The 12,326-nt window shown below is 47.6% G+C and overlaps 1 protein-coding gene across 1 annotated transcript in view; it reads left to right on the forward strand.

Moving 5' to 3' along the window:
- Positions 1–1,436: 1,436 nt before the first annotated feature.
- Positions 1,437–12,326, forward strand: part of LOC111842407 (reticulon-4 receptor-like 1) — an 87,639-nt gene continuing 76,749 nt past the window's right edge. Inside the window, exon 1 of the mRNA XM_023808980.2 lies at positions 1,437–2,174. Within this exon, the coding sequence (XP_023664748.2) occupies positions 2,162–2,174 (13 nt within the window). The 5' untranslated portion in view covers positions 1,437–2,161. The remainder of the gene's footprint in view (positions 2,175–12,326) is intronic.

A 12,326-nucleotide genomic window follows, 5' to 3' on the forward strand; every position in this document is an offset into this window, starting at 1 on the left:
TTTGAACCAGCAACCTTCTGAGTCCCACCCCACAGACACCCCTCCAACAAATATTTTTTTTGTTTAATACTTTTTTAGTCAATGTATAATTCCATATATGTTATTTTATTCTAAAATGTAGAGAATATTACAAATAAACCTTTCAATTGGTAGGTGTGTCCAAGCTTTTGACTGGCATTATACATGAAGAACTTCAACTGATATTTAACCAATAGTTGAGGAAGAGCTCTATTGAACAACACCTGCATGATTTGCAAGGCAAGTTTCTGCACAGCAGTATCTGTCAGACTGGTACAATACAACAGCAGCTGTATAAATGCAACAGACACAGTTTCGCTCCACACACATTTTGAATAGTGCTGTGTAGTGATGAACAGTGCTTGCATTCTGACTGTATATTTGTTTTGAATTTTGTTTAGAAACTGCTACACACACCATTTATCACACTTTAATACACAGCATGGAACAAGGAGGGAGCTGTTTGCATGGGGAAAGAACCACAAACAGCACAGATGTCCACATATGTACAGTAATGTCATTTGCTGAGCATTTTTGGAGAACCACAGTGGTACAGGCGCTATATAAAAATAAAATGAATTGAATTGAAATTGCCAGCTGCACACATGCAGCGCGCAATCTTCTGCAGGCTTTTCCTGCGGCCTTTTTCCTCTTCATAAAAAAACTCTGCTGTGTTTTCGAAGGCCCGTAAAGCCCAGCAGAGGCGAGAGACGGTCTGAGATGCGGTGCATTGGTATACAGCGGATTGCAGAGATTTTTATCAGCTACCGTTTGTACTGAAATGAAATGAAAATAAACAGGATTGCCCTAAATACAGACTATGCCCTTAGTGCTGTCAGAGGCCGTGTTCTGTTTGCGGCGGACGTGCTGTGTGTTCATTCTCTGTCTTTTTTTTTTTTTTTTTTGGGGGGGGGGGCAAGTACCTATATGTCAGTCATCATCTGAATACCCATGCCAACAAAAGGAATCACCGTTTCAATTACTGTTTATCTCTGAATTTCCACTAGAAGTCGCGATTTCAATGCATAAATTGGATAGGTGTTATCCCACAGATAATTTATGCGCGGACTGGTTCGTATTTCTAATGTAATAAGATACACCTTGAATAAAGTATGAAGCGGCTCTGAACGGGCCATCTTAACGTTAAGGAAAACATACGGTGCGCATCGTCTGTGGCCCTTTCATGGACTCGGTACATCGCTGCCATCCCGAGTCCTCAGTGAAAAGCGAAAGCGGCGCAGCGACTCGCGGAGAGAGAGAGGAGGGAGGAGGAGAGGCAGAGAAAAACAACGCTGTCTCCCCCGTCTTGTCCGCTGACAGGCGTCAAACAGCACACATGGTGAAGTGATTGAATTGTTGTCCGGGATCCTGGGAAGAAGGAGTCGTGGTTCTCCTTCCTCGGGTCTTGCTGTGGAGATGTAACGACTAAGGCTACAGGAGAAATCAATTTTTAAAAAAAAGCCTTTTGCAACGTGGAAACAAGCGAAAGCATCCAATTCTTTGTCATTCCTATAGCCGTAGTTTGCTTTAGCCGGTCTTCGTCTATTTTAATTTGATTGCTTTTGAAAATCAGAGTTTAATAGGTTGCATGTCATAAATTTGTCCTTTACCTTGTCTCGATGGGAGCGTCATGATCGACTCACAAGAAATTTCTCCCTTAAACTGGCCCAGCCCCGTGACTAGGGGGGACTCGCACGTCGCAAAACAAACACGCCTGACTTCTTTCCTATGCTGTTATTTAGAGTGATGCCAAAACATGTGGGTCAGTCTGGACTGAACCGAACTGTCTCCTGCAGCTCTCTCAATGTCAGCGGATATGTGACAAAGTGTCTTTTATTTCCTTAAGTGGATATAACACTGAATTTAGCAGAAAAGATAACATTCTGCTCCTCGGGAAATGTCTTCGGAATTTTCGGATACTATTTTCTGTATGGAAATTTATGGGATTGCGGTAATCAGATACAGTAGGCGACATCTCAGAAAGCATCCAGAATCTCAGAGAGGATCAAGACTATAAATAAGCTGAAACAAATAACGCACAAGTCACTGACCAGCTACCCCGCAAATAATGCAACGCAAGCCTTAGCCGGAATATCGGAATTCGTGACTCTAAGAACACGCCAGACGGTTTAAAATCTCCAAAATGTTTAAACGAGGTAAGTGCAAAACTTTATGCTGATGATAGACCAAAATATAATGCATTTGTTTATCTGGGTCCTTCCTGTTTAAGATGTGTCGGAGTCTTAATACGTTGCATACGTCGCGGCATCGCAGCGGATCGTCCGGCTGTGCGGATGCCTCGGTTTTGGAGACTGAAAGTAGGCTGGTCACGGGCTTTTTTGGGTGGAGATTTGGAGAAGCCGGCACGCTCGGACCGGCGCTTTGGGAATTGCGCTGCGCTTTAACTCCAGCCAAGAGCTGGCGCTCCACGTGAAGCTAATGTTTATCAGTCCCATCGACCATTATTCCGGCGCATGGAGCGCCGGTGCCGCAGTGCAGCCGAGGAGCCGCTTTTTTGGCTGGTATGCCCCACGCTAAATGATCCGGCTGCCTGATTTATCATCGCGGCGGTCGAGCTATTCTCAGGCGCTAGGCGAGGGGAGTGGGATCGCGCTCCATGGGGGGTATTTCTGCACTTCAGGGATTAGAGGGAATATGCTTCTCTGGAGAAACCATGAGTTTTCTTTGCAGCCTATTCTGTAGCACGGTGAGGGAGCGAACTATGCGTGCGACGTATGTGAAAAGCGCACGATGAAACTTGAGAGAAAAACAACAATAATTCTTGCGGGCTAGAAATGCGCTGGGGAAATTGTATTATAGCTCGTGCTGAAGAAAGTGTTCATTAAATGATTAGCATCCCGCAGTACTGAATTTTAGCTTTAATTAGGCTGCGAACATATCCAATCTGCTCTCCCCATACACACACCTTTCTACACACAATAAATTAGAATTAAGATAATACCTTTACCGGTATCATGTGAAAACGATGGGCTGACCTTCGGGGGCTTATATAAACGCTGCCTTTTAATGTGTTGCTAAGGTTTCACATCGCGAAGCACTATGGCACCATATAAATATTTTAGTACGTTTTCAATTTGAAAGCCATGCGCTGTATTAGACTTCTCTGCAGTTTTTCTAACATGGTTGACGCTTCTCCAAACAGCGTTTTGAGCTTTAGGTCACTCGTAGATAAGCGGGATCGGGATTTTTTACTCGGTTGTGACAGTTCTGCCACTGTGATTGTCATGCCGTCCCTGCCAGCAGGGGCAAAACAAGTTAGCTGACAAAATGATTTAAAACAACGGTTTCTGTCACTTTACTCTAATGACAGGGGAAAGGTGGGCTTCCGCTCCCTGTTCCTTAAACTTCTCCGTGCATTTAAAAAAATCAAGTATAACCAGCGTCCTTCAGCAAGACGGTCACGATTCCATACTCGTAGGGGCCCGGAGCAGCATCCCCGTCCTCTTATAATACACGCCATTTAACAGACGGATGAGACAGTTTTCGGTCTGTCTGCGAAAACACATTTCAATGACTTGAGGCGATTATGCTACTCGGGTTTCTTAACACGATGCGCGCTACCTTCGGTTCACGCCTGCCAGTGTGATACTTCAAAGTTGCGTCGCTCATTACACCTATGAATAAGTGATTTAAGTTTTCGCCTTAGAGATTTCGAAGCTTTACACGTGAGTGCTGTACCCCTTACATCCCACCCCCAAAGCTTGTCCACTTATTAACCGGCAACCACAAAAGCAAAAATACCAGATGGGTTGTGGAGGATTAGGGTTGCCAGCGTTTACGGGAGCAGTAGTGAAGTGCAGGCTATTGCTTTTAGCGGCCTTCTGACGCTATGATGCAATGAGTGCTTTTTGCTAGCAATCGTTGGAATCAACATATTGAGGACAGGCCACTCGTGCATGTATGTGAACTGTGTGGGTATCAGTGTGTGTGTGATATAGGCTGTTCACACCTTTTCTGCCGTGAATATCTTTAAATATGATCATTGTGTATATACTCTGCGAGCTGATCATGCGGTCCCAGTCACACACAAGGCGTGTTTAGAATGCAAAGCTGAACGAGTTTCATGGTAGGGCAACAGGTCCCATCCTGGCATCCTTTGGTGGGTGTTTTTGGGGATCCTGGGAGGGCACCGGTGTTGGAATTTTGTCAGAGGTCTTGGGGGGGGAATCTTGGTGGGCAGTTGTTTAAATGTGGGTGGCAACAGTGGAAGCGCCTGACCGGGGGAGTGCGTGAAGATCTGTTGGGTGGGCAGATGACCCATTTAGGTGGGCACTGCCCACTCTGTGATTGCCAGTATCCACACCCCTGCACCCTGCCATTTGAGCCTACAATACTTGGGGAGCAGCACTGTAATGAATATGCCAAACCTGATTGAATGTTTCAGTAGGGCTTCTTGGCCAATTTTTTTTATGACCACTGGAGGATTGGGGGGGGGGGATTATGAGCAAAGGGCCAAACAGTTCTTATATGCCATGTGATCGTGTGAGGTTCTGGACCCCCTGAAACACATTGGCAGCAGGTATTTCAGTGGCTCTGGGGCTACAGTCTGCAGTTGTGAGCTAAAGTGACTTCATGCTCTATAAACAGGTAAAAACAGAATGTGTGAAGCATTCTGGGTAACAGCAGCAGCTACGTGCTAGAGCAGAAGCTTCTGTTCCTCCTCGGTGTCCATCTCAGAATCGGCAATATCCGTCTCCAACACGCATCACGCGGCTCGTAAGGTGGGACAGATTGACAGGGGCCTCGCCGCCGGTCCCCAGCTAAACAGCAAGATGGGATTTTGGCATGAGTTGGTCTTGTCAGGTTCCTTTTAAACAATCTGTGTATTTTTGGGTGCCTACTAGGGTACGGCATCATTAAGAAGAGCCTAGACAGCCTGTCACAGCTGCTGGAGATCATCACTCAGCCCTGCTGAGCTACACTTTAAACTCTTTTTAGTGTTACCCCCACCCCCATCTATTTCCTCACACAGGATGTAGATCATGTGCCGTTTAGTGTCCCTTCACAAACCAGGGTCTATGGCTGGCCTTGCCATTCGCTCTAATGCCGCAATTCAGTTTATCCTGAACGAGCCACATTCAGACCATCGCCATGACGTCCGTTGAGACGTAACCTCAGTTACCACGCCCTGGTCTCCCGTGTCGGATGGACCCAAACCAACTGGACCCAAGCTGATGTACAAAGGATCCGGTCATGGCCTCTCTTGTTGACCGCCCCTCCTGGAGACAGGATGTGCTCGGCAAGAGATTCGGGGGCTTCTCTGCCATGGGTATCCCCTCGATCCCTGAGCCAGTTTCAGTTTCACTTTTTCTTGAGGCAAAAGCACATAGTTGGAGTAGGGAGAGGTTTCGATGAAGAAGTGCGCTCATCCAGCTATTCCAGCCGTCCTCTGTGGACTGTAGCGTGTGCCAGTCCCCTGGTGAAGATCTCTCTGCTCTGCTGGGCTTTGCAGTGTAAATACAGCACATTGCGGCTCCCCAACATGGCGCCAAACTGGGGTCGGCTCCAGCTTTGCTTGACGCAGACCCGGGACTGGGGCAGAGGAGAGGCTGGGTGAACCAAGACCTTAGCTAAGGCATGATCTGCGCTCCAAATACACACAGGAAGATGATTGACTGGCACCAGACTTGCGTGATTGTTCCTCCTTCCTCAGCTTAACAGAGTATGATTTAAACAAACAAACAAAAAGCACCCTAACAAAATCAGGAGGCGCATGGTGATGCGGAAGCATGCCCCTTCTTCTCATTGGTGGGCTGCTGCTGCTGTGGGTGTGTCCCCAGCCTTCACCTAATACAAGATTCACCAGACAATATGCCTCTTACTGCCATGTTAGAAAACACACTTCATTCCCTCTTACATGTGCTCAGCGAAGCCTTTGATCTCAAAAGCCTATACAGAGCTCACAGCTTCCACCATTTATGGATCCACACTGACATGAGTCAGAAGGACCTTTTTGAAAGGTTCAAAAGCAAACTTCTCCTAGAACCTTTAAGCACTTGAGGTAATAGTGTAGGTATTTAACCAAAGCACCGTCAGTTCTCTGTTGACTGCCAGACACACCAATCTCAAATCAAGATAAATATGTCCATTGGTGGCAAAATAATTTGTATATCTTATACATTTTTAAAAACCTCAAATCTCTTATTACGGGTCAAAATCTCAAAGGCTGGACAGCACAATTACAGGACCAGGGCATCTATTAGGCAGCGTTCGGGAACATGGCTTTTTATCGTCTCTTCGGTCTTTTACCAAGCCTAACAGCTTTTGCTGCTCAGATGGTCTGAAAGCTAAAATGATTCATCATATTGCAATTATGTAACCATGCAATTACACCAGAAGAATCCATTCAGGATACTGCGGGTTTGAGCTGGTCCAGCTTCAGACCAGACCTGAGGTGATCTTGAGATGGATCGGTGAGTCCAGAGTGGAGACACAAACCCCTCTGGTTTAGGGAATAATGAGTCTTGCGCTGCACTCGGTGGGAAGTTCTGTTGATGACGTACAGCTGGGAATCCGGACCACATTTACGCTCACCTGGAAGTTCTCAATGGGTGGTCGAGACACCAGCTACCCAAACCTGTGGTCTTTAGGCGATGGCTGTGCCTTGAGTGGTCTGCAGCCTCATTTACTAAAGGGATTATACCCAGAGCGTTGCAACATAAAAAAATATATAAGGAAAATGACCCAACTGGAGATGCTGTCTGGGTCACATCGGCGTGACAGACGGACCTTTCAGGAGATGGCAGCTGTGGTCAAACCTCGAAATGAGGAAGACAGAATTCTTTCTGGGAAGGAGGCCTGCATTTGACATGTAAAAACCGGCCCTTCCTGCTCTCTGTAGCCTGTTTTTTTTCAGCTTTCGCCACACTAACGGAACTCCAGCACACACGCCAGGGCCCACTGATTACATCCTGCTATCGATTGCCTCTCATTCGCTATTAGATTCCCGTATTGTGTCCGTGTTCCCTGACAGGTACGTGGCTCGAGGTAAAAGCTTTGCTTAACGCGTCGATGTAAAATCGGGTGGAACTGAAAGGACTTGTATGGGAAAATTGCTTTTCTGAAACGTTTAACGATAAGCCCGTAATTAGCTGAGGTCACAGTGCGCCGGTCATGGGGAAGGGGGAACTGAGCTGGGTACACAGCGGAGGATGCCTGACATCTCTTTGTGTGTGTGTGTGGTCTGCATCATTTCCCCCTGCATTTACGCTGGGATATTGTGACCTTCCCTTGACCCAAAATACCATGCGATCTACTCGTTCTAAATTACTTCAGGAAATATTCAGCCGTATAAAAGTTTTTAAATGTAATTCTTGATCTGACAAATCACACTCCACATTCATCTGTGCTCGTGTTGACTCCACCCACCCAAAAACTACATTACCCACAAACCACCACACCCCATATTATTCCAGTGACATCCATTTCCTCCCAGCATACTTCTGATCCTGACTCTTAGTCTTTGTACAGCAGTGGTCTGTTTCTGAGCCCAGAGGCCTTCCATGCTGCGGTTTAGGGGCTGGCCTTTTTTATTAATGACTGATTTACACCTGAAAGGCCAGGTGAGGTAGCTTACTGTTCAAATAACAGGTGCAATAGGGCCATGCCACTAATCCCTGAAATGAATTGTCACCCACGCAGCCTGTGGCCTCTCCGGCCTGGAATGCCCCCTTTCTGAAATGGAGGCTCCACCAGCGCTCTGACACTGAGGCTGCACGGACAGGCCACAAAACAACCTGAAAACGCAACATGAAACATATTAAACCTTATTTTTAAGCAACATAAATGGCCAGCTTAGATATATTAATTGATACTTTATCAAATCCTGTGGGGAAACTGTTTTTACACCTCCCTCAACTTGTTATTTTTTGCAGAGTAAGTTGTCCACAAAGGGCAGCCACCTGTTGTGGTGCCCAGGGAGCTGGGGGTTAAGGGCCTGGCTCAAGGACCCACAGATGTGCTGAGGCTGGGTTTGAACCAGTGACTTCCTGATTACAAGCACACTGGCTTAGCTCACTGAGCCACACATTGCCCATTTTTAATGAGCTAATGAATATTGACATTAATGAATATTGGCATGCAAAAGGGCTATGTGGGGGGCTGTGGGGTAGCATGCTGTGCCTGTGCTCAGAAGGTTGCTGGTTCACATCCCATGGTTCATAGAGTGATTTCCTTGTTGGCCCCCTGAGCTAAGTCTTTACCCCCAAGCGTTCTAGGGACAGGCAGGCCTCAATTGCATGTTATTTTACATAAAAACAAATGAGTGCAGTTGTGTTCTAGGTCAGGGGTAGGCAATCTGGTTCGGCACTTGTGTTCAAAAGGTTGCTGGTTTGAATCCCCGACCAGCAAAGTATCACTGAGGTACCCTGAGCAAGGTACCACCCCCATGCACTGCTCCCTGGCCTCTGAATTAGCTGCCCCCTGATCACAATGTCACATATGGGTTAAATGGAGAGGAAAGATTGTGATGTGTCAACAATTACAAGTAATCACTTCACAGTAAGCAAAGGGCCAGTGTGTATGCAGGATTTTGGGATAACCTTTGGAGGTCAGGACTCTTCAGCCAATCAGTTCTCCAATTAGTAATCTAATTAAGGAGTTGCAATGAAAACCCGGCCCTTTCTGAATAAGATTGCCTACCCCTGTACTAGGTGGAAAGGTAATCCCGTAACCACAGGTGAATGGTCAGTGTAGAAGGGCCAAAGCACCGTGTTCCCGTCTGCAAGCCTTGAGCGTTGGATGCTAACACAGCCGGATGAATTACTGCATTGAGGGGGTAGCATTTTCCCCCCATGGGATTTGGAGCTGCCCATCTATCGAGTCCATCATTTACCCACTAGCCAGCCAGATACCTGCTGACAGTGTCACACACCTGGCCAGACTGCGTTCAGCCCGAGCCCCGGGAGTTTCTCTCGGTGCTGCTGCGAGTCCCTGCTGCTCCGACATCCACCGTCATGCTGGAGGCGGGCTGTACCAGCAAGGTAGCATGCATACACACACAGGCGGGAATGTGCAGGTGAGGATGTGTGTGTCACACACTCAAAGACACACACAAACTGGAATGTACAAGTGAGGAAGTATGCAGTGCACACACACACAGACACACAGTCACTCATTAATGTCAGAATCTGACACCTAGGTGCAACAGAGCAGTATGTGTGTGTGTGTGTGTTGGGGGGGGGGGGGGGGGCGTGGTTTATGTGTATTCTATTGTGGGGACCATATTTCCCCACAATGAGACAAAACCTTGTTATTTTAACCTTGTGGGAACATTTTGTCAGGTGCCCAATATAAACATTAGTTTTATAAAAATCTGTAACTGCAATCAAAAAACTAAAAATGCCAAAAGTCTTGTATTCAGTTTGGTTACGTATGGTTAAGGTTAGGGCTGGGTAGGGATCTTTGTTGGGATAAGGATTTTGCCCATAGAAATGAATGAATGGTCCCCACAACGATGTGTGTGTGTGTGTATGTGTGTGTGTGTGTGTAATGCTCTCTGTCGGCTGCCCTTCCCAGAGAATCCTGGCAGGGGGGCCGATAATTGGGCAGGGCTATGCAGCGGCACGTAACCGCAACCCCCGCTCTCGCCCTCCATCTCCTCCTGCCCGCACTTCAGCCCCCCCCGCAGCTCCCCCCCCCCAGCCAAGTGTCCGGCTGCCTGTAATGAGATATGATCTTATAGTGTCAGGATTGAATTCCTCTAAGAGGTGTCTCGTGGGGTTCTGTGGGCCCCACCTCCCGGGCCGCCAGTGGCAGTGGAGCGCAGTGGGGGGGGGGCGCACTACAAAGACCACTCCCTGCTCTACTCACAGCATCCGCACTTAACGATCCAGGACAATGAGTGCTTCCGTGTATCCTTACAATTATATATTTACATGCTAATTAGTATCATCGCCTGTTATTGTGAGATGGATGTTAGTGCCATCACCCATTGGAGCAGGGCATGAGTGTCCGTCCATGGCGCCATGTGTGTGGATGCGTATTCGCCCTGTGTCATTGTGGGGGTTCCCCCTGGATATTTTGGTGTCCCCCCACAGTCCAAAAACATTGTTAATTGGAGTTACCAAATTGCCCATAGGTATGCCTGTGTGAGTGACTGTTGTATGTGTGTGTGTGTGTGTGTGTGTGTGTGTGTGTGTGCCCTGTGATGGGTTGCCCTCCCATGCTGGGTTATTCCCCGCCTTGCACCTGTAGCTTCCCAGATAAGCTCCAGATCCCAGTGATCCTGTATAGGACAAGCAGGTATGAGAAATGGATGGATGGATGGATGGATGGATGGATGAGTGGATCAATGACCAGTGGACTGACGTTTTGGTATAAAGATGGCGCAGGTGCAAAGACGCCCTTTATAATATAGTCAAAGAAAAGCAAAGAAGCATAAGTGCCCAGCAACGTGCTGAAGGCGGCCCCCATTTGCATGCGTGTCGGCGAGCTCCTGTCCATGGGGCTGCTGAAAATACGAGCCAAGGTCAGACCGTGGTGACAGACAGAATACCCACAATTCAAGGCCGGGCGGCAGCCTCCCTCTTCCCTCCGCCGCAAATGGCCGCTTTCGCAACAATTTACCGGACAATTTAGAATGAATTGGCTTGAGAAAGTGGCTCATTGTGCCGATTACAGCGCATGGGGGCAGAACAATAGGAGCGCGGCCCCTGTGGCTGCTGTGATGCACTGCGCCCTGTCACCGATCCGGGGCCCTTTTTCCTTCAGCTGAGCTTCCCGAGGGAGCAATTAAGGGCCGGATCGGCACCACCCGTCTTCAGCCCCCTGTTTCGGGTGGGATTGGGGTCCTCGCCAGGAATACTAAAGAGCTCCGTTCCATTCAGGCCAGCCTGTTCCAGGGGCTGAGGGCTGCCCATTTCCAGTGCCTGTGCCGAACACCACCGAAAGGTTGCAGGTTCAAATCTCAGGGGGTGTATTAAAAATGGATCCTCTTTAGAGATAAATCATCCAAAAATAAAGAGACGAGATGGAGGTGGGGGAGCATGATGACTCAGTGGGTAGCACTGTTGCCTCACATCTGACAGCAGAGATTTAGGGCTTCAAATCTCACCTCTGTTCTGAGTGTGGAGTCTGAATGTCATTCCCGTGTTGTGTGGGTTTTCCGCTGTACCCAAAGGCTGCAGTTAAGCCAAAATGGCTGTTTCAAATCATCCATAATGTGTATGCATGTCCTGCAATGAGCTGGGATCCTATTTAGGGTGTAATCCTGCACTGTGACCCTCCCCTCTACTAGCAGTTGGAAGATTGATGGACAAGCAAAGAGAGACTGCTGATAACCTCACATAGGATACTTTTAGGGGGGGGGGGTATCACCATGTTAACTAGGCGACACAAAAATCCTTTAGCTTGTTTCAGGTATTTGGGACTATGAGCAGAATGATTATGCCCTGTTTAGAGCTGTAAAGCTGCCTCCCCCCCCCCGGCCCCACCCTGACCCACACACACACCCCCATCCATACACTCGCTCCAAACTCAAGGGTTTGCCTCCTAAGCATTCGGGTGACCAGGCGCTCCCCATCAGATGGGCACGACAGGGGTCAGATATCTAAGGGGTGATTTATGGGGCATCAAAGCAACCTCCTGTACCACCGCGAGCTCAGGGACACTGCGAAAGCAACAAATAAATCAGCATCTGGAAGAACAAGATGTCACAGACTCTCTGTGGGTGATTTTCCAGAGGGAATCAGGACAGTTGAGATTAAAAAAAAACTATATGCAGAAAATATGACATGATTATCCAACCACTTGTGACTTATATATATGTATATAAAGGTTTATCTATATTTACACCGATATTTATTTGGCTCGTACGTTTTTACAAAACAGTTTACAAGTGAGGCAGATAATACGTAATACTGAAAAAATGATACATGTTTGTTTTCTGTGGGGAAGAAGCCTTTCACCAGTCCTTCCCTGGTATATCTGTTCTCTTCCACTGCTCCCATGGTATGCCTGTGTTATTTCCCAGTGCTGGTCAGCTATGCCCATATTAGTTACCAATGGGAATGCTAGTATTAGTTACCAGTGTTTTCTGACTTACCCCTAAGACAGTCTGCAGGGACGTATTGGACCCACAGGTAATGGCTAGTAGGGTGATGTCACCGTTGGGCCCCTGAGTGAGGCCCCTAACGCCATTCGCTCCAGGGGTTGGCTGACCCTGCTTTCTCAGTTTTATATTGCCTTGGATAAAAACAAATTTGAAAACAGCTTCACACCGTCCTCTTGTAGTTCTTCCACTGACCATTAGGAGGTGCTCATTCTGCCCCTAGATTCACACTGTCACA

The sequence above is a fragment of the Paramormyrops kingsleyae genome, chromosome 18 (genome assembly GCF_048594095.1).
Source record: "Paramormyrops kingsleyae isolate MSU_618 chromosome 18, PKINGS_0.4, whole genome shotgun sequence".
NCBI classification, from domain to species: Eukaryota; Metazoa; Chordata; class Actinopteri; order Osteoglossiformes; family Mormyridae; genus Paramormyrops; species Paramormyrops kingsleyae.